The following is a 25,574-nucleotide window of genomic DNA, read 5'->3' as shown; positions in this document are numbered from 1 at the left end:
TGAACCTCACCGCACGTCACTGATTTGCAGAGATATTATAGCCAAAATTTTTACCATGTGAAGCTGAATTATGATGACTGCAAGGTCAAAATAAATTTAAGACATTCACAGAGTTACCTAGATAGCGTTTTTCATAGAGGCTGTTTTAACTTTGGAAGAGTTTAAATTGTTCCAAATCACATGTTTGTTTTTGTCAACTTCAGCTGCATAGGTCTTAAATAACCAGCTGCTGGTGTCAGTTGTCTGTGGAAACCCCGAGAAAAAAAGTCATATAAAACAAAAACAACCTGTCGTAAATCTGGATTCAGTCAATCAAAGCTTTATTAACGGGTTCAGTTCAATGATTACACATATCAAAGAGAAACAAACTAAAAAAGAAAACAGATTGTTAGCAGGTGTTGATATTGAAGCAGACCGGGCACGCTGCATATGCACAACCATTTAGTGACATGTCCAGCCTAATTTAATACAAACGTGATAAGGTAGCATGTTCCTTCTGTTTATGAAGGGATTCTTGTTTGGTTTCAGAGCATAATTGCTGTAAAGAATTCAGAAGCCAGGCGGTAACTCAAAAATCAGGTTGCCGTAATTCCGACTGTCATTTTCATTCATCTGCCCTCTGCAATTAAAACCTTTGCACAGACTATACAGTCACTCTGTATCAGTTTCACTGTCAGTTGCTGTGAAATTATTATTATCGGTTATAATTTAATTGCTGAAAATCATGTCGTTCCATTTTCATCCGGGGAGTATTTTTATTTTTTTTTCCTTCGTCCTCATTATGCTCTCCAACAACCATAATGAGGAAGACAGAGAAACAAAAGTCTCGGCATCTATTAGTTTACATAAATGACACTGGCAGTAAAAGTCCAGACAACAAATAGTTCAAGAGAGGATTTAAGGGAGGGTTTAAGGTTAGTTAATTTTTGGCGGAAATTTCAGGGAAGCAAACTGGAGATCTACCTTTAGATTTAGTCTTAATCACCACAACATTAAGTAGTCTCTCGTTTTAAAATAAAAAAATGTTCTTAAGTTATGAGGTGTTTTAAATATTTCAGGTTTTCTATAAGTATAATTATTTCACAGAGCACACTAACCTGCTCTCAACATTTTGGAGATTTTGTTTCAACAATAGATGTGTTCACTTCTGAGTGGTGAAGCTTACTGCTCCACACTGAAGGAAAATACGAACGATACTCCTGTGCGATTTATCTTCTACACCACATTTGCATCCACTCGTCAGAAAAAGTCTTTTGTTTTTGACTAATATTCATAGCAGTTATCTTGGATAGGGCTTTAAGTTTTGTGTGATTTTTAAGGTGTACACAGATTTTGATTCTTTCTTTGACACAAAAGTAAACATAGTTATAAAATCTGTGTGAGTGTTGGAGGGTTGCGAGAAATGAGACTTCATTCAGTGTCTCCTCAGTACGGCAGCACTTTACTCCTGTGTGTCAGATCACTTATGAACAATTACATGCAGATGTTTGAATTGATGCAGATATGTCTGTGTACTAAATGTCGGTGTGTATAAATATATTCTTAGATAAGTAAGTTAACGAGGACAGTTGGATAATTTTCAATTCACTCAGTGTGGATGCATGGAAAAATAATCATCATTCACTCATCTTGCTCTTTTTTTTATGACTGTTCAGAGGTCTTCTTATTAACTCTGTAAAATCATGCCTGTTTAATATCAGAACATGCATCTGAAATGACCGCTGTTCCTCCACAACTCATTTTGGGGCTTAGATCTTAGGCCCTAAGAAGTAGTTTGTCCAGATGTTTGGGGAGTAGAAGAACATATTACTTTGGAGTATTTCCCACATGCTGTGTTGTGTGGCCAACTCTGTGCTGACCTCAAATATCAAAACAGCCAACATCTAAAAATAGGCTTTTAATCGTTCCTCACTCGTGTGTCTGACTGGCTCGCAGAAACCAACTGAGACAAAGAACTAGTCTCTCATTTTCATGCAGTAACAAACCGATACACATTACGGTTCCCATGTCAGACTCTTAAGGATCAGATGCATTATTGGTATTTATTTTTTTTAATAAACGCAATTTTTATTTTTAATTCTGTTGGCTGAAAAACAACACAGAGAAACAATTTCTGTGCAGTAATATTTTATTTCAACTATACGTGCCGTGTTAAAAAAAACAAAACAAAACATAAACATGAAACAAACAAAAAAAAAAACAAACATTATTTACACATTCACAGTACAACTTTACAACATATCTACACGCCCAAATACTCTGGAGATAAAATATACAGCTGGCTGTGCATAGCCATTATGCACAGTATTTAAAACAAACATACGTGAGATAATGTTTCATCTGCACATACATTAAAGTCTGACTGAAATATAAAGGCTTCAGTTTGGATTGCAACGAAAAGACCCAGGTCATATTGCAATGTACAAGGCAGTAGAGCAGTGTTTGATGAGTGCATGTCTGTGATGTCAGTGTGCATGTGTTGAGTAGAAAACAGAGCATAAACACTGGTTAGATGACGGGCAGAAAGCCTCTACATACAATCATCACTTGTAAACAAAACGTGGCTTTGGGCTAAACAGGCAACTGACACTCAAAAAAAAAAAAAAAAAAAAAAAAAGACTGCAAAAGTCACCCAAATCATGTACCCACTGCTACAAGAAATGATCCCCCCAAATCGTCCTTTCTGGCAAACAGAAACAATCCCCTTCCCAACATGTCTCGGGAATTACGGAATCTGCACCACTGCCGGCTATGCCAAGGGACAGCTTTCATCTGAACATTTGAATACTGTGTTAATACATTGGCTGCGAGCAGGACGGGCTGCGTTAAGCCTTCCACTCAACAGTGCAATGTCTTGACTGCCCCTGCATCCCGTAGTTATGAAAGTACATTCACTGCATGGCACCACTTTTTGTCATGGAATATCACAAATCTTCGCAACACTGGCAGTAAAAGGGAATAAATGATTTGAACCCAATAAGTATTTTTCACCGTCCTTCGCGGGGGACTTAAACTCCCAAGTGGAATTAGTTAGAAACTTTTTTTTTTTTTTGACAGACATCCTGCTAAATTTCAAATTGCTTGTATAAAAACATTTGCAGAACATGTGACACATACAGAGAACCAATTGACATTGCCAACAATACATACTGTACTAATTTGTTTTGTTGATAAGGCACACAATGCACAGATTCAGGTTCAGTTGCCTAAAAATATTTATACCCTTTATTTATATTATTTAAGTATATACAGGACCTTGTCATTCCCAGCATGACTTATTTGGACACATTAGTGAATGTTGTGTTGATTGTACCCTGGCCTTCTGCAGAAAAAACCTGCACCAGAAACCCAGGCTGTGGAGCACATGACAAGAATATTATGTTGTTGCACTGTACTGAGTTCAGATTTGTTTTTCTTCTTTAGGTTTATTGCAGGGGCAAACTCCTGGCAGCCTTGTGTTATTAGGGGGCAGAAGTCTAAGAGAACAGAAATAGGCTGAAATGTCAACATTGTATAAAATTCCTTTGCTACTTTCACAGTGGTACATTTAATGAGGACAAGAAACACTTGAAAATAACGTTTAAAAGTATTTCAAAAGCGGGGCGATATTATGTATTTTTAATACTACTACTAATGAGAGGAGACTAGTAGAACTCCTTGACATGGGCAATTAAGAAAAGGATACATTTCAGTCCTGGAGAAAAACATTCTGTCCAATGTTCTAGTCTTGACAGTGTGTTGTTGATCTGTACTTTTCCACCTCTGTTTACAGTATAACACACATACTCAGACACAACAAGCAAGTGTCCACGCCCATATCAGCTGTCCTAGCATTGGTTGAGGAAACAATGCATTAATGACGAATGCTCTGTCTAAAACCCATAGCAGCAAATGTCAAGAAGTCAGATTTCCCAGTGAGTAACAGAGTCCCTGCTTTCAGCACACACCCAACATAAGCAACTTCAACCCGACCCAACCATTTGATCATTAGTGTGTGACACAAAAATGGATGCATCCTCGATTCAGATTATAATGTTGGAATAAAAGACAGTGACTCAAGTCCTCAACACATCTTAAGGTGCTTTCACTGGCATGTGGAAACTCAAGACCAAATATATGCGCTACTTTTTCAGAAAGCTGCTTCTCTGGTCGACCGAGACACATTCAAGCATTCACATCCTTTTTCACCTTGCCTGTTACTCAATTTAGTTGCTAAAGCAGAACGCACACAATGAATATTAACTTTCTTTATTTCCCCAGGCATATCACAACCATAGTCATTGCCTACCTCTCCTCTGATCAGTTCACATTAGTGGGAAAACAGTGCTCAAGGGCAGTGACAATTGAGAACCATTCTTCAAGTATTCTACCACTTTTGCCCACGCACGTGTGCCAGACTGGCCTGTTGAGGATGCCCTAAACCTTGTACCTTACATTGGAACAGGTGGCACCAAAACCCAGGAACAATGGTGAGCAGCAAATTCACCATTGTTTGCTATTCATTTCCATGTGGCTACTGGGTGCAGGGAAGCAGTTGGGGTTGGAGGGAGGCCCAGTAGGTTTCTTTGGCCATGTGGTGTTTCCCCTTTCCAGTGCAAGTGTAATGCACATGCCATTTGAAGAGCATTGAAACACCTCAAGTTGATACACAAACACACACAAGGCCTTATCCCATCCAGACACCCCAAGCCCTTGAGCACAAAGCTCTACAGACCAAGAGCCTGCTTAGAAATGTCCATGGTTGTCCATGTTAATAACTGTACTTGTTGACCACTCGCATCTGTGGAGTCTGTGGAGGAAACCCATTGGGTTTTGGGGGCACATCTGGCTTTAATGATGGGGTCCTTTTAAGCCCTGTTCGGGGAAGCGAGCCATGCCCACTGTAGCTGCTCTGTCGAGAAACAGAAGGTGTGTGGGGCGAGTGCATCCCCGGTGCCACCATTGCACCATGAGAGTCAAGTCTAGAAGGGGGTGTTGGGGGCATGTATCCCCCTATGTTCATACTGTGCTGGCGAGACACAGACACCCCCATGGTTACTCCATTTGGTGAGGTCGATAAGGACTGCCTGTGAGAGGCACTCCGGTGGAGTTGGTAACCTCCTCTTTGCCTCTCAAGGGTCCCACCCATGCTTAGGCTTCCTGTGGGTGTAGTGGGAGTGGAGGGCAGGGGCACATCGACCCTTTTAGTGGGGCTGTGCCTTGGTAGAGAGGAGGAGGGAGAGTACAAGGAAGCTTCACGGCTGGGCACAGCTGGGGGTACTTCAGTCAGCTCCTCCATTGGCTCCAGCATGAGATGAGGCCTTGGGCGAGGCCCTGATTCTTCTTGAAGAATGGCCTTTGGGTTGGCCACAGAGTCATTAAGATGTTTTAAAAGGTCATTCAGGGTATTCCTGGCATCCACAGACCTCTTCTGATCTTTCCTGTTTCCTTTACAATCTGAAATCTTCAGTTGCTTTTCAGAAGAATGTGGCAAAGTTTCATCGCCATGGTCAAGGTTAGGCTGGTCATGTGTAGCATTGGGCAGCACAACTGCACTGGGGATGTGGGAGTGTCCCAGGGCAATGTGAGGGTGGTTGGAACTTGTATTCGCAGGTGCAGGTGAAGAAGAAAGAAACTGTGGACTCTTTGCTGATGGGTTGGCTTCCTTACGGGGCCCGCTGACCTTTCCATGAGCCTTTTCCCACTGGTTCTTGATGGGCTGCAGGCTTTTCTGCTGAAGTACAGGAGTGGACTCTGGAGTGGGTAGAGCAGCCAGTTCTGGGGGCTGACAGCCATCCCGCAGAATCATTGTCTTGGTGTCACCATTGGGCGTACTCAAGTCTTTACCATTGCTCAGCAGATTGGTGAACAGCTTTGGAGAATCGATGTTGGTTTGGTATTCCTAAGAACATAAAAGGAAAGGAAACACAGTAAGATAAGACACAGCTTTGCTTAACTTTTAGGTACTTGTTGCCAAAACATGTTGAAGGATAAATTACTTTTTCTAGTTGTACCTTTACAGGGCTGTCAAATAAGCCATTGAGCTTCACAAAACTCCCAGTTGAGTCAGAGCAGGACGGTGCAGACTCCATGTCCTTGTGGACGTGCCTTGGTTTACGAAGGACAGAGTCTCGATAGCAGAAAACGATCAGCCCAGCCAGGAGAGCCCCCATCAGAAAAGCAGCGAAGACGCAGGTGATGAGGATGTTCATGTGGACCATCTGGTTACTGTCACCAGTACGGATATCCCATACACCTACAATACAGTGATACAATGGTTAACACCTCAACGAATACACTTGCCATTGGGGTTATTGAATGACACATACTTCACCATATACCAGAAGAAATGTTTGTGTGTAAAAAAAAAATCATGCTGGATTTTTCACTTTTACGCTTCTCCCATATAAAGCACCTACATGCAAGTCAACTACTTTCAAATTCTTCAAACTAGTAAAGCACAGATAAAGGACACATATGGTGAAATTTGGCAGCCACTGCTCTGTACCCGCATCCATTTCACCATCTACAGGAATGATTAGTTCAAAAGAGTTGACTTGACCAGCATTCGACAAGAGGCGATCATGCTTCTAAGCATCAACAGGAAAAAGAGTGCTCTCTTATCTGAGATGGCGCCAAATTGACTTTTTTTTTTTTTTTGCAGCAGGATCTTGGTTGGAGAATAGAGATGCAATGTTTGCATTCAGAGCATTCAGGAAGCTTCTGCTCTACACAAGGTTTGTTAGTAACCACAGACACGGAAGGGGGTTAGTCATCCACTGTACAGCCACAGCAGTGGTGTGGCACAGGAGGCCCAGTCAATTATCTACCAGCCAGGATAAACTGTCACTAAAGCTAGCTAAAAGATTTCTAGAAAAAAAAGATAGAAACAAACAAAGAAAGAAGGTCTTAAAACAGACAACAATGAAGGATAGCGGAGATGATAGGAAGTAAATAACTTGACAAGAAACAAAGAAAATGAAAGTGGTGACACAACTATAACAGACAAAAGCAACACAAATAATGTACAAATTCTATGCATTAAGTGCTCTCCACAATTATTGGCACCCCGGGTAAAGACAACGAAAACAGCAAAAAAACATGGAAACACATGTTATGGAGACATTTGCTGAGACATATGCTGTTCTTGTTTTTTGCAATATTCAAACAGGAGGGTTTAGATTTTGTATGTTTTTCAGCCTTTTTCTAGTTGAAATATTGCTCTAACTGTGGATTTAGATAAGTTTAGATGAATATCTTTTATAGCCATTTGCTGACTTATTAAGCTCAACACAAATTTGCCTGGCTTTAAAGACACTCTTGTGTACGTTCCATTCAGAAAAATGTCTGAGAAAAAAGAGGTTGTGTGTCATGTAATATTTATACCCCAGGTCGTGGATTACCCTTTAAATACTTCTAAATTTTATTATCCACTCAATAAAAGTATAAATAAAGACAACTGATTTGGTTACATTTATTTACTTTTTAACATTCTTTATTTAAGAATAGACATATTCATGAACCCAACATATATGCATATATTTATATACATACACATAATACACAAAAAAACATTTATTTAATAGGATTTTTGTGTAAGATGTGACACTGGGTATTCAGCAAAAACGGTAATTTGATAACACTGAATAAATGTAGTCAAATGTAGTCTAAAAGCTAAGGCATTTTTAAGGCTTTCGAGCTATCTCTACCAAGGTTGCCAATAGATATGAAAGACGCTTCTTGCTGGTAACTAATAGACCAGCTTTAACGCAGCGTGTTTGGCCTCCCTAGGAGCCTTACCCTCTGGCCCCCCTGGGAGAGAGTTTAAAGAATGGGATGTGGCTGGGTCATCCTGTAGCACAAAGCCTGAGCCGTAGAGCTCTGGACGAGGCCCTGAGCTGGGGCTTTGACTGGGTATGAGTACTGGGGGCTGTATGGGCCCACTGGGTTGGACAGTGACTGGTGCAGATGAAAACGCCATGTCTGTGGTGACAAACAAACGGTTAACAAATTGTGCAGGAGTGTAAAGCATACTGTTATCCCAATTAGTAGGCATGAGCAGAGCATTTGTGAGAGGAAAAAAAAAGAAAAAAAAAACAAAAAACAGAACAAAACAAAAAACATTTACAGAGCCAAAACAGTGCATCATTGAATATTCTAAACAAGAAGAAAAATATTGGATTCAAGTGTCCAGAGGAGTTCGTACACAACATTACGGATGCTAAGAGCTGAGCGGTCGGCATGCATAAGAGAAGATGGATGAATCAGGAAAGGGAGTGATGCTATGAGTGGTTCTGTGCTGTGGTTAGAGCACCTATGTGGTCTACTTTGTTTGTGACGGTGAAAAATGAAGTGTTAGCATTCAGTAGTTGTTTTGGAACAAGAGATGAAAAGTAGCAAGGATGGAAAGAATAAGGGTGGGAAATGCTGAACTCGAGGAAAGAAACCAGTTGAGTAAAAGATCAAACTAACCAGAGGTAGGGTCGCCAAATGATTTGTAATCTGGCGCTGAGGTAGTGCCCAAAAACACTAAAAAGAATTAAAAGGACAAGAAATCATTATAAGGGAATTCAGAGGTAAAAAATAAAACTGAACGTGTAAAACCTGCTTTGACAACTAATATATTTAGCTTCCTAGCAGTGTTTTTTTTTATATACATTTTATTCTGACTGGATGCCCTCTGGTTCTGATCAATACTGAGGTTCAGTCTTGGTCATGTTTAGCCAATACACATGAGGAGAAAATTGCATTTAAGTGTAGATTCCTTAGGCTTATAATTGTCCGCTCGTAAAATAAAATAAGACTTCCGTCATTTGCATAAGCTAAGCATGACCTTTCAATTGTACATGTCCATGTGTGGGCCTTGCAAGCACCCATAGTTACAGGTGGCCATGTACTGTATGTAGATGTGTGTGTTAATACTGCGAATACATGTAAGGGGCAAAGTTACTGGAGTGGTTACTGGTTGTGAGTGTGCAGGCTTATGGTGTATGCAGAGATGGGTTTGTGTTTCATTTGTGTACAGTGTGTGTATAAGAGTGAGCAGAACTGAATGTGTTTGTCCGCGTTGCAGGATCAATGGCACGGCATGGGGATGGGAGTCGTACCTTGACAGTCTCCAAGGTGAGTGGTATTTCCATATTCAACATCCTGTTCGTATCCTTTCCTGAAAACACAAAGGGAAAAACTTGGCTGTTATTTAAAAAGTTGCAAACGCCTCATGCAGTCTTGTTTTCTCATGTTTGGTATGTTTTTTTGTTTGTTTTTTTGGCAACCGGAGCTTGAACTCACAAAACACCAGGCTGTATCCTCTCACAGGCTCCATGAGGCTTCCAGCCACAGTAAGGATCTCTCGATGCAATGCATGACCTGGCGCACAAACACAGTCAAAAACAGGCTTAATGATTATGGAAAGAACATCGTTATCATTTGTGACTGACTGAACATTAACCATACGGCCGCCTCAGGACAAACCGCCGTGATGCCCTTTATGATGTTTACGTGAAAAACGCCTCGAATAAAGTCAAACACCGATGAGCGACAGTACAACCCCATGCAGTGAGTACGGTCTCGCTTACTTTTGGCAGGAGGAGTGCCTTTCACAGCGACTCAGGGGAATACGGATGACACAGCTTGAAAAGGCAACGTAAAGGCTGTGTGTGTTATTGTCCACATGAAGCGAGAGGACACGCTTGTCATCCTCGCGGTTAGACGGGCACCTGGAAGGAGACGACAGAAACCTGTCAGCAAACTCAATCCTCTCAGTGACAGTAGATGGAGACACTCAAGGTGTAACTTTTTCTCCAAGCCTAACAGCGGTTTAATCTTTAACATCTGACGCTTCGACAGATAAATAATCAGTTGCACTGCAATTGTGGAGAAAGGAGGCAGGCAGATGCTGCCATGTGTGCCGGGCGCTTTTATTTTGAGAGTTGCTGACTCACCAACCGAAAGATACAAAGGGGAAGAGAAACAGAGGAGGAAAAGCAAATGCAGAGATGGAAGGAGGTTAATGTAGACCTACTTGGCCCTGTTGAAGACATCGATCTCCTCCAGCAACAGACTCTCATTCAGGGAGAGAAGGGAAGTCTTCGCCAAGACCTTAAGGACGACCCCTGACTCGGCGCCGACGAAGACCACCGTGTAGTTCTTGTGGGGTCCTGCTTGGCCGTCTACAGCCAGCGCTGTTAGTCGGTACCTTCATGAGTAGCAGAGAAACATCAGGGAAATTATTATACATCTAAATAATATTCACCTTCAACTCTGTAGGCTTAAACCAAACTTTCAAATGCCAGAAAGTCAAATGCTAAGAATCAAAATACAAGGCGAAGCAGTAGCTCTCAAGCCAACAAAATGTCTTCATAATTCACTGTCTGTCTAGTCCATGACTGCTTACTTATACTGATATTTAAACATGAGGAACTTCAGCTGAATGCAGCTTTCCCAGAAATTGTAAAACGTCTACCTATTTGGGAGTGAACCAAAGATCTACAGTGGGAAACATTTAAGGCAAACAGAAGTGTCACATCCCACATCCCTGCCTCTATATGGACCCGTCATTTATACCACCAAAGGTGGGTACAGCCCAATTAAAACGCACAGGTGTCATCTTTTATCTAAGTGATTATTTTGTTTAGCTTTCAAATAGAACCGCGATTTTATTAACTCCCCCGTATTTGTAAATAAAAAAATGTAAACTGTAAAACACGTTGGATAAACTTTGTTTAAAGTTTGTTTTTTGTGCATGTTTCATGTCTGTTCCGTGTTCATGACAGTTCAGGTTGTTTTAGATTTTGAAAATATTGCTTTTCAGTATAGATATTTTGGTGAGCATATGTCCATTACTAATGAAGATCAACACAAACCTGCCTTGCTAAAGAGGCACGTTCTTTTCCCACAGCCATCTAAACTACACGTAGTTTATCCTAATGTGAGACTGTTATGTACATAGATAACCACTGTTTTTCTTTTTGATTTAGAAACCGTTGGTTCCCTCTAAAAATAGTCATAACATGGACGGCGTAAAAAAAAAAGGAAGAAAAAAAACAAACTAGAAAACCATTTTAGGTTTCAAACAGGTTAAAGGAAGCCTGTATCCACCAAAGTGACATATAAACATGTCAGTAATGACATAAAAAGCTTGGAACAGTACTGCAAATCATGCTGACACATACACCCATAAATTTGTGCGTCAGGTCTTGTGTTTCCATCGACAGATGTTTTTCCCATGTATGCTTACCGGACACGTGTTTTGGTGAACCAAGGCTCGTCCCCAATCGAAGGCACAGCTGTGTCCATAAGAGGGTGGGACTTGATGAACTGCAGGGTGTCGTCTGGAAACTCCACAGAGCTCTTAAAGGACGCAGCCGGACCGTGACCTGCACAACTCCCAGGCCTAAGATATGGAGAGTGCGCACGCACAGAGGGCAAAAGGTCAAAGATCGGGCCTATACCGTCAAACACCAAGGAGCAATTATAACATTCAATGAAATGAATGAAAAGCGCTGGGACAGTTTAGGGAGGGGGTGGGGGGAGTAGCAGGTGTCTTTTGGAGTATGGAAAAGACCTCAGCTGGAAACATAAAATATACATATGCATGATTATCCCTCATCAATGATTTACAGGAGTAATGAGGTGCAGCGCGGACTTTGTGTTTTGGACGCAGGGCATGGCTGCCGATATAAGTGCCAACACTAAGCTAGCTAAATATTCAATGCATTTAATTATGCCAAATTAATAATTTAATCACCAGCAGATGGCAAGTGTGTGTGCTGGGTCAAAGCTAATAACCTGGTGGCTGGCTTGTGAAAAAGATTTGATTTCACTGGGTTTAACCATGACAAAGAAGGATTAAGAAAGAGGAAAATTGAGGTGGTTAACAGCTGCTGCTAAAAAAAAAAAAAGAGTTCAGTAACTCATAATGCGCTTTAACCACTTTACTGCGCATGCCCGTTCCCTGTTGGGATTGTGTATCGAGCGGTCGGCGTATTGCCTCGAGTTAAGATTCTAACCGAGGTTTTGGCAGCTTCTCCTCTGGAAACGGTGTCCACACAGAGTCGGGGGTCTTCTGCTCCTTGAACCGGCCCATGAACACTTTCTCTATGTCGGTCATGGAGAAGGCACACACCGCTGACCCCGGAATGCTGCGGAAGGGATACGACACCAGTGAATAGGGATATTTGAAGACGCGCGCGTCCCAAGAATCCTCCCTCTGTGGCTCACCTGTTCATCTGTGTGGTGAAAACGCCCACCACGGAGGGAACGCCGTTGACGTCGATGATGTCGGTGATGGACTGAAGCACGTCGAAGTAGAAGAAGGACTCCCCCGGCACAGAGCAGTTCAGCCTCGCCTTCACGAAAGAGGTCCAGTGCTTCTCCAGCACTCGCTGCGACCCGCCGACGTCATTTTTGCAGATCCGGGCCACTCGGGAATAAACAACCTGCGGGGAGGGGAAGAAGGGGGGCGATAAAAGACGGTTGGAGAGAGGACTGAGGCGAGCGGAAGAGGAAGGCATCTCCGTGAGTGTCACTAAAAACACTTCAGGTTCTTGAATAATAAATAACTCCATCCTGCAGCAACTCGGCACAAATCACTTAACACACACACACAACTCGTATTTAACTCCGTGTGAGGAGATTGTTCGCCCCGAATGAAACAAACGCAAAAAGAAATTGTTTAACTCTCTGCAGCATTGTGCGAAAGTGCGTCTGATTGCACATATTACAGGGACAGAGAGGACATATGAGGTACATGAAGCAGTCGGCTTAGACGCTTTTAATAATTCACCAGTGCAAACCTCCATCAGAAGCCAGGTGTCACCCCAGCATTAGTAGAGGTAAAATATTTAGTAGCTAGTGGCTGATGGAAGACGCTGGCTTCCTGTGGCCCAACCCAGGGTGAGGTGTGGTCAAACGCAAAGCTGGTCTTGAACGTGGACCGTCCTAATTCCCGTTACATGACTGTGTTTGTTGGAGTGTGAGGGAGATACAAAATACGAAGCCTGTAGCGGGTAAATCCTTTTACTGTGTAATGGCCTTACATTTGGAAGCCATTCCCAGTAAACGCTGGATGTCGAAATTTCCCTATGAGCTGCGATGTGGTTTATAGCCGTCTTCCCATCAGCACTACGGCTCATTTATCGCAGCAATTCTAACCCATCCACTAACGCAGGGAAGTCCTGCATGCTGTGTTTTGGAGGAACATCCATGGTGTTTAGATCAGAGGTTGCACTTGTCTTACCTTTCCCAGATTGCTGTGTTCCACGGCGATCTCCCGGTAGAAAAAGTACACGTAATTCCCAAACTCGGCTGCATGCAGGAAATGAGGTTCTGAGGGGTAGAGGGAGAGGGAGAGAGAGGGGGGGAGGAGACACAGGCAGAGAGTTAAAGTGTATTTCTGCACCGTCACCACTGCTGTGCATGTTGAATATTTCAGAGATTTGTACAAGGCCGTATATGACAGGGGTGACCTAGATTGCCTGGGAGAGAACAGGCCATATTTCCGTGAAGCTTGGCAAGGCAGGAAAGCTCTCTATCACTCCAAAAACAGCTCTGACAGTCACGTACGTACATGCTAAGGCACCGTGGGCATTTCGTTTTTTTTGGCAGGTAGATGCATGTATTTCCAGACAAGGATTCAGAGTGACGGATGGCTTTTTTTTTTTATTATTATTAAATGATACGGTACTATAGTTCTGCTGGAAATGTTTCCTCCTCTGCAACAATATTCTCAAGACTTGGTTGAAAAACAGCCAGTGACATGAATCACCTTCCCTTTAAGGGATTTAGTTTAGAATTTGATTTTTATTCATACAGTCCAGTTCAGATTTTACACGAGGAGTTTTTACATCTTTCTGGTTGATCAGAGAAACGGCACTTTATGGAGCCCAACCAAACATGATCAACCAGGAGACGAATCTGCTCGTCCTCATGGCGGGTTAATAAACCTCCTCATGCATTGGCTACACAATGAGATTTCTGGCAACTGTGTCGTAAATTGTGAAATGGACTTGTAGAGGACTTCATAAAACAAGCATGTGTGGAAAGTAGATTAGTGAAAAAGCTTGGCGTGCAAGAAACCTCAGCTAAAAAAATGGTCTCATTTGCATTTCAAGTTCAAATCAGTACATTAAATGGATAACTGGAGTATTGTCGTCCAAAGACCAATTTTAAAATCAGAGTAAATTTTTACAGATGCCAACAAAGTGACTCTCCTTAACAACTCAGCAGAGTCAAAAGTTGATCATCTGCCATTTTGGTTTCCAGCAGCCGACAAACCATCTAGTGGACTGACATTTTTGTATTAAGGTTATTTTTTTCTGGCTTTAATGTAAGGTGTAAGATGCAATCGTCAAAGTGAATAGAAATGAAGGCTTGAAATGTTCAGCCACTGTGTGAAGGAATCCACATGTGTTAAGTTGAACTTTTTTTTACTTTATTCTAATTGGCTGACATCCATCTGTACTGCTCTGTCCAATTGGAAAGCACAGAAAGGGCCATTTGCTCACCTTTCAGCCATTTGGAGTCGTATTTGATGGTTCTCAGTGCTGATCCGTCTCCCATACTACGGTAGATGACAGAATCACTGGCCTGGAAGTCGGCGACTGTTGCAGAATACAACTTTCCCTCTAGGAAGCCAAAAACAAATGCATAAAACGGTCACAAAGAGTAGAAAGAACAGATACCACTGCTTCTCGCTGCTTTTTCCTTTTACAACACTTAATTGGCTGAGTTGTTATCGCTGCAGGCAAGTTTTACCGTGGCAAAGACACAGAGGTGATAATGAGAACATAAGTAAAAACGCATCAGTTGTTCTCCTGCAAGACTACATATCCGCGCGCGGGCGGGCGCGTGTGTTCGACCCGTACCAGCGAACAGGGCCACGTTGGTTTGCTTGGCGTCAAACGGGCACCGCGCCAAACCATTGATCTCTTCCCCGTCAAACTCGAGGTTATCCAGCTGAAGGAAACACAGAGATCACCCACACATCAGAGGAGACTCAGCGGAAACACGGCCACATCTAAGCGGCTGCATAAATCAGTCAAATTTGTGCGGCTGAGCGCGTTTCAAAAAAAGAAAAGCTGAAATCGCCCCGGTCCACTGACCCTGTAGTATCTGCACATGGGGTTGAAGCCATTGGTGCCACAGATGAACACCAGGTCATCATTTCTGGGAACCAGCACTTTAATAAAGTTGTGGCACTCGTCCTGGAAACACACACACACACACACAAACACACACACGCACACACATAATAAAAATCCACCCGCTTCTTTCCTCACAGTGGACACTTTGTCAAGTCCCTTGTTTGTTCTCCATACTTACTCTATGTTTTCCCTTCACAGCACACATCTCTCTGTCACCTTGGCCCGACCGCCATGTTAACTTCTGTAAAGACACACACAGTGTATTAGACATGTGCATGTCAAACAAAATGCACAGACTTGCACTCAGATACAGCCTCCCTCTCTCTCCCCCCCACCTCCGTTTTTCCACTCTCATTTTACAACCTGTCTGGTTTGTGATAAATTGCTCAGTATTTTCTGAGGAGCCCTTTCAGAGTTTGTGCATTGAGAAAGCAGCTTGTGGCGGGAATCTTACCCGGTAAGAAATGATCTCATTCCTGTAGGATTCTCTCAGACTGACGAGGTACACCTGATCCCTGCAAACACACAACAACGTCACGCGCACGCTGCAGTCAGAACAACAAGGAAAACACTTAGAGGTTCAAATGGCAGTTTAAATCTTCTTTTTTTTTTTTTTTGCAATTTTTCTGAGGGTCAGTTCGCAACTTCGCCAATTTGTAACCCAGTTTACGTTACCATTTTCTCTATTCTCATTTAGGTATTACAACTACAAAAAAAAAACTCCTTTTGTAACCTCAAACTAAAACCCACAGGGTATCAGGATAAGTGTTAGCTTTTTAAAAAAAGAAAAATACTGAAGTAGGTCTTTGTCATCGTTGAAAATTGCAGTGTGAACAAAGCACAATAATAACCCTGATCTCATTGACTGCAGTTCTAATTTGCATTGTGGTCAGTTGTTTCCTCATGACTGATTACAACCCCCACACCAAACCAATGTGATCTCCAATTGTCCAATTGGTAGACAATATTCATTTTAAGTCATGTTCTAAGTAAATATCCTGACAGAATACAGAAAAATTAATATCCAGTATGAAGCATTTTTTCACACCCAGTCTTATTTTAATTTTAAAACAAAATTACAGATTCAGAACTCAGTCCCAGAAATCCTCCAAACTGATACCAGGTGGGGAAAAAACAAAAACAACACACAAAATAAAATGGTAGATATATTCACACATTTGAAACCTCACAAGTCTTAATATATATTTCCGGTTTACTCCATATTGTTGAAGATGTAACTTAAGGTAGCAGAGCACAGAAATTTATCTTTAAGTGGAATAAAACAAAATTAATGTTAGTTGTTAATGTTAATTAAAATCATCCCCAACTGGACCACAAACTGCCACTTTGTGGTTTGGCTAAAAAAAAAAACATTGATTGTTTGATGCGTTGGAAAAACATCGCTTGTATATTTTGTACAGTCCATGCTGCATAAACATGCCTCCACATATAATGGCAAATATTTTGCCTGTCCAACCATTCACTGTTCATTGAAGGAGCTGAGCTTTTTTTATTTTGGAGCATTCTATTGATAACTTAATCATGTCAAAATGACACCTTTAACAATCGTACCACCCAATGTAACTGTACAAATGGTCTCACCCGAAGAATGAGTTTGCCTTAGTAAATGATGGATGATAAACTAGAACTGAACAACTTCAAAATGCTCTGATTATCTGTGTCTTGCTCATTGAGAACCATTGTTTACTTTAATCATTACTTTATCCACTGTGTTCTGTTGATAATGGCGTGCCAACAGAGACCATAATGTCTCTCTTGGCAGACAGAAGGTCAATGTGGGCAGCATATGTCTACAACATATTTTACCTACACCTGCTGAGCTGGATGTACACCGCCATGACTCAATGTCGAAAACACAAAGGCCAAAGAAAAATGGGGATTTTAAATAACGAGCAAGACATCATCGGCATAAAGGGGAACCTTCATATTCAGGATTACCTGTCTGAATATCCTGAATGCTCTCTCTGCATGAATATTACCAAGGGTTCGATGAGTTAGCTTAAATGCTGGTGGCTTTTTAAAGGTGGTCTGTACAAGCTGAGGCAACGGAGGGTAGATACAAGTAGATAATCAATGAATTATAATTTGAGAAGGTTAGTAAAAGCCATTCCAACACAGAAAACAGATCAATATGGTCAACGGTTTCCTTAGCATAAGGAGGTGAAAAAATGCATTGCAGCATGTTATCTGCAAATGTAAACAGAACATTGAAATGGCTCTGAAGAAATAGAGACAGGCAACAATTAGGGCTCGCTTTGATTGCTCTTGATTTATTTTCATTCGTTTGACGATTGATCAGCCCTCGGACGACATATTTCCGATTCATTTTTTTAAACTGAGGGCACAAACTGGCAGGAATAGGATCACACCTGACAATAAAGCACCATGTGATGGTGGCTGCAGGGACTTTAGAGAGACTTTTCATATTGTTGATGTCAAAGCAATTTCGAGCAGCAATATTAGTGCTAGCAGTAACATTAATTCCGCTGGCCATAAATACAAAAAAAAAAAAGACATGTAAGGATGCCAAGAAACCCCCCCCTGAAAGCACGTCAGGCGGGCGTGATGGACGCCTTCACTGAATCAATACCAGCCACATACATCAGATGCAGGGCTGGAAGCCACAGATCCAATAACACTAAGAGCTTTTTCACCCGTATGCTTGTGTTTACGTGCCAAGCAGTGACTGAGTATATTGATGTGGGGGGATGTGAGAAAGGGAAAGACGACAGAACGAGATGGCAAACGTGTGTGTGTGTGTGTGTGTGTAGGTGTGTGTGTGTGTGTGCGTTTCCTGCCAGCGATAAATAGCGTGTCCTGTATTTTGGTCATCAGCTGAAAGTCGAGGCGATGCTGGGAGTCGTTGACAGAGGGCCTGCCTCTGAACACAGGGTACCTCCGAGTAACTGCAGAGAAATCACACGCATGTCGGAATAAATCTCACTCATACGTTAACGTGACTGCTCTGATTAAAATAAACTTGATACACAGGCTTGTACTTAAGACACACTGCAAATCACCATTGCACTGTTGTGTACGTTCTCAACAATCAAACCTTGTATGTCATTAGTTTCCTGTGTTGGGTGGAGGCTGCTTATGTCAGCGATTTTTTGCTCCGTTGTTCCAGTGCGTAGCGGAAATGGAAATGAAATCTTCCCAACGCTACCACTGGCCGTGCAACAGAGTGATTTTATGAATGTGGCGCCGTGGAGTGTGAACTGCTGACACGGCGAAATGGATGGGACTCTGTGCGTTTTGTGTTAATTCGGTGTAGTAAATGAAATGAGAGGCTGGGGGGGATGGGGTGGGAGAGTGTTTTGTGCGTGTTTGTCCACTCACAGTGCGCGTCAACGACGTCGAGGGGCACGATGTCCTCCGGGAAGCTGACTGCGAGGAGAGTGCGTGAGGCTGCCAGCAACAGCAGAAGCTTGCTGAGCAGAAGTGCAGCTCCCTGGCCCATGGCTGCTCACGGACGACGCTTCCTGTTGCACACTGCTGGAGATGTTACCTGTAGACATGGAGAAAAATGCAGGTTTGTTGTTTCCTTGGATGTTGATGGATTTCGTGCTACGGCTCAAAGGTGACGTCAACTCCGGTCCTAAGAGATGCGTGTGAAAAGCAAGCGAATGTATTAAAAAAAAAAAAAAAATTCAACTGTGACGTAATGATGCACACTTAACGTTGCCTCTGATTTATTGATGACTGGGCTGTCAATGGCGAGGCTTGGCCACTTTCCTCCCCCAACCTCTCGGCTGCATCTGCTCTCTAAAAGGAAGGTCAGCCAAATAGAGTGGCGGGGGCTTCTCGGTGTGTGTTTGGAGACGGCGGAAGTCCACCCCTGCGAGGGACGCCTGCTGTCGCCGTACATCTGTGCTCTGATTGGTTTTACTTGGCCAGGCCCAGCACTAATCAGCGCATTGGCGCTTCATCACCGCTGGTAGCGCAGCCTCTGCTCTGACCTTAGCAGAGTTTTATCAGAGCTCTGCTGTCAGGTGTCACTCCGGCCTTTCCGTAGAGCTGGCCTGCTCTATTTTTTATCGCAGCGCAGTGATTCCCTCACTTTGCGTCTGCACTGCGACATGTGTACAGTTGTTTTGACACGGTTGTAATTTTAGGAGATAATGGTTTGCACAGTGTCTGATTGGAGATATGATATGCCGACGGCTGCAGTGGCAATAATTTATTGTGGGCGTGGCGGGGGGTTTAATGTGTAAGTCGGCATGTGAAGGAGTACTTTAGGGACAGACTGTGTCTGTGCATATTAATGACTGGTGTACATTCAAATATTTATAAGGCAAACAAATTATTCATGGAGGTAAAGCCTGAGCGGATATAAACAATTTACTGAGAGACGTCACACAGGCAGGGGATGGATTAGCTTGGAGCACACTGAGATACCCAGACGCATACACGAGGCCTCGCATGCACAATCGCACTTTCAAATGCTAGAATGCAAGGGCTGTGTTGGATGCACAAATAGGAACCCACACACACACACAGAGAACGACACACACACAGGACGGAACACACACACACACACACACACACACACACACACACACACACACACACAGACAGAAAGTATCGACTCATTTTTCAATTAGCCCCAAAGCACACCTGCTCCAGTGCTGTCTGTGTGCGCGGCCCTGCCAAGCCATTAGCGCTTTGATTGATCCACACAGGAAACATGGCTGATCAGCGGCCAGAAAAGACTAATCTATAGCCCTCACCCTAATCACTGTAGCAATGTGAAGACATTGTAAACCGAAATGTGATTGGTTCAACTTGTCAAACAGAATCACATATTTGATGCCGGCGCGGCCGGAGTAATTCTTCAGGTATTGGAAAAACCTACAGCACATGGTTGTCAGGTGCCAAATTAGACTGTAAAGTCAGAGAAGGAGCATCATCTGAGCGTGCAGAATGCATAAAGACGGCCTTTATGCCAACACGTTGATATAAAACATGCTGCTTTTTTTCACCCTAATCCTGTGTTGATCTAAACAGTTACTGCTCGCTGATCAAAGGGAAGGGTTGTTAGCTGGAATCAGAGTAAAGCCCATGTGTTTTAGTCATGAGCAGTGTGTAATCATGGCTATTCAGCGCTCTGTGGGATACTGAGGCCTTTGAAAGAGCAGTGTCATTAACTCCGAGTAATGTAATGCCTGTACGAGATGATGCTTAAGCTTCATCAGTCCACATAATAGTTAAATTAGGGGTTTGATGTCTCAGCAGAAATTGAAAGATTTCTGGGACCAGAGGGTTATTTTCACAGAGATCTAGGCTGAGCACCTGTTAGGATCTTAATCAGAAGGAGAAGCGATGTTGCTGCTCTGTTTAAAATAAAAGAAAAAAAAGCCTGCTGGTGTTCCTTAAAAGCATCACATCCATTCTTTTTTTTTTTAACCACCTTCTTTGGATGCACTCTTGCACCGAGAATTGTGCTATTTTAAAATCTCGTCCAATAAACTGCTGAGTTTCGAAGAGAAGCTTGGGACAGGAATAGATACCAAATGCTCAACAGTGGTGGGGGGGAAAAGCAGGAGAGCTATGAAAAGTAAATAAACTGAGCTGTGCAGTTCTACTTTATGGTGCTTTCATGAAAGCTGCAGGCTGTACACATATCCCAAACTTGGCGGTGTTCGCAGGTAGATCATTTCTTCACTTGTCAAAAACATTTGCAGTGCTCCTCTCCGTTGCCTCATCAAAAACATTCCAGTTTTTTTTTTTTTGTTTGTTTTTTATTTTTTTACTAAACAATCCAGGAGGAAAACACTCCAGGGTGACACTCGGATATAATCTTCCTTGCACGGCTACCGCCACCGAGCTCTGAAGGAGCTTTCTATAGAAACTTTAGTGTAAGGTCAGCGATCTAAAATTACTTCTTATTCTCTTATGAGGCCCAGTTTTGTTTTCAGTTGCCTCCGCGCTCTCTGGTTCCTCCCCTCCAGTGTGTGCACGGGGCTGTGTGCACGTAGGTGCATGCGTGCGTGCACACACAACGCCTCAACAAGTCTGGAGACGCTCGGCTTGTCACGCAACTCAGTGCCATTCAGCGCTGCCTCGCTCTGCCTCTGTTATTACAGGCTTTTCAGTGTCCTACAACCAGGCACTTTCACTGCCGACGCCGCTGGCTCCGGTCCACGGTGTTATACATGGGCAGGGGGAACCAGAGAGGGGGGAAGGGATCTGCTGGATTTCTGTTCCGACTGACAGTGGGTGACTTGGGTCTCTAGCCCAGTTATGGTGGTTGCAGCTCCAAGCTTTAATGTTCCAAGCTTAACGCGACAGATTAACACTTATCCTCCTCTTAGCTGTGTTTTTACTGGCACATGTAACCTCACCTCCATTGTGACACTGGATGGAAATTGTTTTTTTTTTTTTTTTTTTTTTCTTGCAAGGAGGTCCTTCTTGGAGGAATTGGGGATCGTAAGAAAGAGTGGCAAACAGCAGTGCATGAGATTTCCTAAATTGTGTGTGAACTTGCGGCGTGGATGTAAATCCCGGCGGAACAATGGCTGCTGCTCAGGGGGCTCCTCGACTTGTCATCTCGCACAACGCAAGCTGTGAACCTAACGCAGGAAGTCGGATAACTGAGGAGTGGGGTTTCAGGCATTTCTCTGCCCTGTGCATGTTTAAAAACACATGCAAGCATGCGTGACTTTCAGGCCTAAAGCTGCGTACATGGTGTAACGCGGTTTTTGGTGCTCTCCTACTTGGCTCGGTGAAATTAATCCAGATGCAGCTCCACTGGAAGGCTGAGTCTGCCAGATGATTAGAGCAGCTACCAAACACACACAGAAATGAAATCTGTTCCCTTCCCACTTCAATAATAAGCATAGCACTCCTAACTGCCAGCTACTTGTGCCAGGATTACGTCTGACGGGCTTGGTCGGACTTGTTGCTTCAGAGATCTGGCATAAAGGGAAGTTTTCTGCTTCCTTGAACGCATGCTTCCAAACTTTTCCTCCGCAGCTCGACGAGCAGGGGAGTGAAACAGGAGAAAAGGCTGCTCTCAGCGGTGGTTCTGCACAAAAGCCTTACGTTGCAGGTGCGACGAAGAAACAAAAGGGGGCTTTGGGCAATACAACACAATGGAACCGCATCCCCCCACCCCCTCCCGGCCTGTGGATCCATGTTTATTGGATGTTTCTGATCACTAAACAAACAAACTGGAGCCAAATGTTGCACACATGGTCAAGCTTTTACCACTCTGTCTATTTAGCCCAAGCAATCAGCGATCAGCATTTTGGGGAAACCATAAAGGGGTAAAAAGTGGTCACTGTATGGTTTAATGGCGGCTGTTCCGGGGTTACGGCCGGCTGTAGAGGAGGTTAACGGTGGTCGTTCTGGTCACCGAGCTCTGACCCTGTGTCCAGCCAGGCGAAAGCGGGACACACAGACCAGCTTTGCTGTCCGAAAAAGGTGGAAAAAAATAAAAATAAAAGTAAAAAATCAGGGCTTGTTCTGATGTTTCATCTGGCCCATGGTGTGGTGTTCCTCCATTACATGCAGTTTGTAATTACAGCATGAGTTAAGCTCTGTGATCTCTGTGGCAGGAGTTCAGGTCCTTTAGACTTTTGGGGGATTTAGATGTATTACTAAAGGGGAGTGCGAGATTATTTGGCAAATATGGAACCAGCATTTAGATCATGAGTCAACTATCATCAGGCTTAAGCATTCATTGGGAAAAAGAAAGAAACATCAAGTTAGTTTAGGAGTAGCTGTGTGCATTTGTTAAAGAATAAATAAAATTATGTGAAGAAAAACAACACAAGCACCTCCTGTTGCTTTTTTTTTCATCAAATTTGCCCACTTTCTCTACCACAGCAGATTGTGGAATTACTCCAGAACTCTCCCTGAAATCCCAATCCGCATACTACTTCTTTCACTCCAAATGTTCCAACTTTGCATGAGGATGTTTCACCCCTGTCCTGACTACAGAGTCCACGCTCCAGCCCCTGCTCTAATGCATGCATTGTGCAGACCGTAGCATGAAGGCATTCGAGTTTTGTCCGTGGTAAATCCTTTCATAGCCCTTTTAGTCCACATGTAGGACTCATACAAAAGAACAACAAAGACTCGGGGGACAACGGTGATGGGGCTGCGTTTTTTTTTTTTAAACTGCCTCCATTGCGCTTTATTCATGCCCAGAGCTGGGCTTCCATGCCCCCTCTCTGCCTGCAGAAAGGTTAGCAGCGCTTCTGCTGTTTACTATTCAACGTCAAGATGGCTTTGAAAAAAAAAAAAAAAAACTAGGATGCTTTAAAAATAGCAGAGGCATCAGAAAAGGAACCACCTTCCTGGTAACTGTCCGCCCATCTCCTCTTATTGTTTAACAGCCCACTCTTTACCGACCCCTCCAGTCATGTGCACCGCCACCAGAAGTTGATTTTAAGACATACAAATAAGAGAAAACACTTTCATAATTTTACTCAACAATTCATCAGCAGTTTGATTCATTCTAGTAACAGCAAATATGGATGTTTGTAAAAAATAAAAATAAACGTTGGAATATACGAATTTTACGCACAGCTCCAACGGGATGTCGCCCTTTTTCCACAGTCAGTCATCAACGAGAAATACTTTAATTTCATGGACATTCCAGCCATTGATGAGCTTTTTGGATATAAAACAAAGAGAGCAGTAAACCGACCAGGTTGAAATTTAAGGTGCGCCTTGATGATCGCACACAGCTTCGGTCTCAAAACGCAGAAAATTAGACAGTTTATCCTTAAGAAAATCCCACATGTCACCTACCTTGAGCAGCCAAATTCACGCATGAATGAGATATTCCGACTGAACGTTATAATCCTTTGATAATCCATATGCGAGGAAAAGCCCAGCCTGTGATATTCCTGTTGTTTTAAGCTCCATCCGGAACCCCACTTTTTTTTTTTCTTTTCTGTTTTGTCCCTCCTTCATCCAGATGCGCTCTGTGATTTTCCAGCTCCGCTCTCCGCACGCAGGAGCATTCTGACTCTCACTCGGGCTCGGTCTCCGTTCCCCGGGCCCCCCTTGCGCTCTGATGAGTGATCTTCAAAGCTCTGCCACGACCACACAGCCCCCACTATACCACCATCCCCTCCCTCTCCCTCTCTCTCTGTGTGTTGTGTGTCTCTCTCTCCCTCTCCGTACACCAATACACCAGCCCCTTCCACTACTATTAACTTTGGAAACCAGTGAGGAAGGGCATACACAGGAACGATGGTCTCCTTACTATCCAGCTTTCTGACTTTATTTGCACGAATCAATTTGGAAAGAGCAGCGCGCAGGAGCAGCTCCCCTCCACCGACGTTTATCGCAAACTAATCACTTTGTCTGTTTATATAAAGCAATCCAAGTTGCATGTCTGCACCAACCGCTTTCACTTATTTAGCTGTCTTATTAAAAGTTGCGAGCACATATCAGGGTAAACAATTCAAACGTGGTCCCATCTTTCTCCAACACCCAGTGGGAAGAAGCGTCCGAGCTGAGCAGATTCATTTTGTCACCTAGAAATAAATAACGAGCGGACTCTGGCTTGAAATAAAAACAGTCCAGGGTCCAACTATTCCTCTCAGTTTTCTCTCTATCTCTCTCTCTCTTTTTTTTTTTTTTTACAGATCAGCACAGCGCCCCTTTCAGAGGGAATATATTTGTTTTCCTATGAAAAGACTTCTCTCTAGTTTTCCTCCCTCTTCGACTTTCACCGTACAGTTTGTGGCGCAACAAAAAAGTACATCCACGTATCATCTGCAAGGGACTCACCTCATCTGAAACGGCTTATATGTATATTTATATATATGTATATATGTATCCTTTTTACGCGCCGCTTTTGGTAATCCAGAGAACAGAAAATCTCTCGTGCGCGTCGTAGTGAATCAACTTCTCCTGGCTGGGAGAAAAACAAACTAATGCACGGCAAATGGTGTAATTCGACCCGAGCAAAGTCAATCCATCCACTGCGAGGACCGCAGCCTACCAATAAGCAGCGCTCTTGCTCCAGTCCCTCCCCCCCCGACAGTCATCCATCTCGCCTCGGTTGGTTAGGGCCTCTCTCTCTCTCTCTCTCTCTCTGTCTCTCTCTCTCTCTCTCTCTCTCTCTCTCTCTCTCTCTCTCATTCTGTTTTACTCTGGTTTCCTTCCCTTTCTTTCCTAAAGCCTTGGAGAGAAAGGAAAAATTGACCCCCCCCCTTTTTTTTTCAGTTCTGCTTGTGACCCTATATTGCTCCCCCTCCTCCTCCAACTTCCCAATACTAAACCCCATCCCCCCCCTGCCCCCCCTCAGAAAGAGAAGGGATCCCATTTAAAATCATTTCAGCTGAGTTGTGTCAAGTCAGTTAAACAGCTTAGGACCTGTTTGGGTTTAAAAAAAAAAGATTTATCCGAAATTTCCTTCTTCTTCTTCTTCTTCTTGACAACTATGTTTTTTAAAACGACAGTAGT

General features: G+C 43.1%; 1 protein-coding gene across 7 annotated transcripts; it reads right to left on the bottom strand.

Annotated features, from left to right (window-relative positions):
* Window positions 1-3,001: 3,001 nt before the first annotated feature.
* sema6d (semaphorin 6D) lies at window positions 3,002-25,084 on the bottom strand. 7 transcript variants are annotated; one of them, XM_007563911.2, is made up of 20 exons: window positions 24,897-25,084; window positions 18,486-18,654; window positions 17,941-18,052; window positions 15,580-15,640; window positions 15,304-15,366; window positions 15,084-15,185; window positions 14,847-14,937; window positions 14,487-14,606; window positions 13,220-13,308; window positions 12,202-12,419; window positions 11,991-12,122; window positions 11,219-11,374; window positions 10,004-10,177; window positions 9,558-9,698; window positions 9,271-9,348; window positions 9,087-9,145; window positions 8,452-8,508; window positions 7,780-7,962; window positions 5,979-6,235; window positions 3,002-5,881 (listed from the first exon to the last, which is right to left on the bottom strand). In XM_007563911.2, exons 2-20 carry the CDS (start codon window positions 18,604-18,606, stop codon window positions 4,751-4,753), a joined length of 3,345 nt encoding a protein of 1,114 aa, XP_007563973.1. In that variant the 5' UTR covers window positions 18,607-18,654; window positions 24,897-25,084; the 3' UTR covers window positions 3,002-4,750. The 7 variants fall into 7 exon arrangements, with proteins under 7 accessions (XP_007563973.1, XP_007563972.1, XP_007563975.1 ...); XM_007563910.2 differs by lacking the exon at window positions 24,897-25,084 and adding an exon at window positions 23,907-24,697; XM_007563913.2 differs by lacking the exon at window positions 24,897-25,084 and adding an exon at window positions 23,907-24,695 and having other exon boundaries at window positions 5,994-6,235.
* Window positions 25,085-25,574: the final 490 nt, after the last annotated feature.

This window comes from Poecilia formosa, unplaced genomic scaffold (assembly GCF_000485575.1).
Source record: "Poecilia formosa unplaced genomic scaffold, Poecilia_formosa-5.1.2 Scaffold153, whole genome shotgun sequence".
Lineage (NCBI taxonomy): Eukaryota > Metazoa > Chordata > Actinopteri > Cyprinodontiformes > Poeciliidae > Poecilia > Poecilia formosa.
This window is presented reverse-complemented; position numbering and strand designations above follow the sequence as displayed.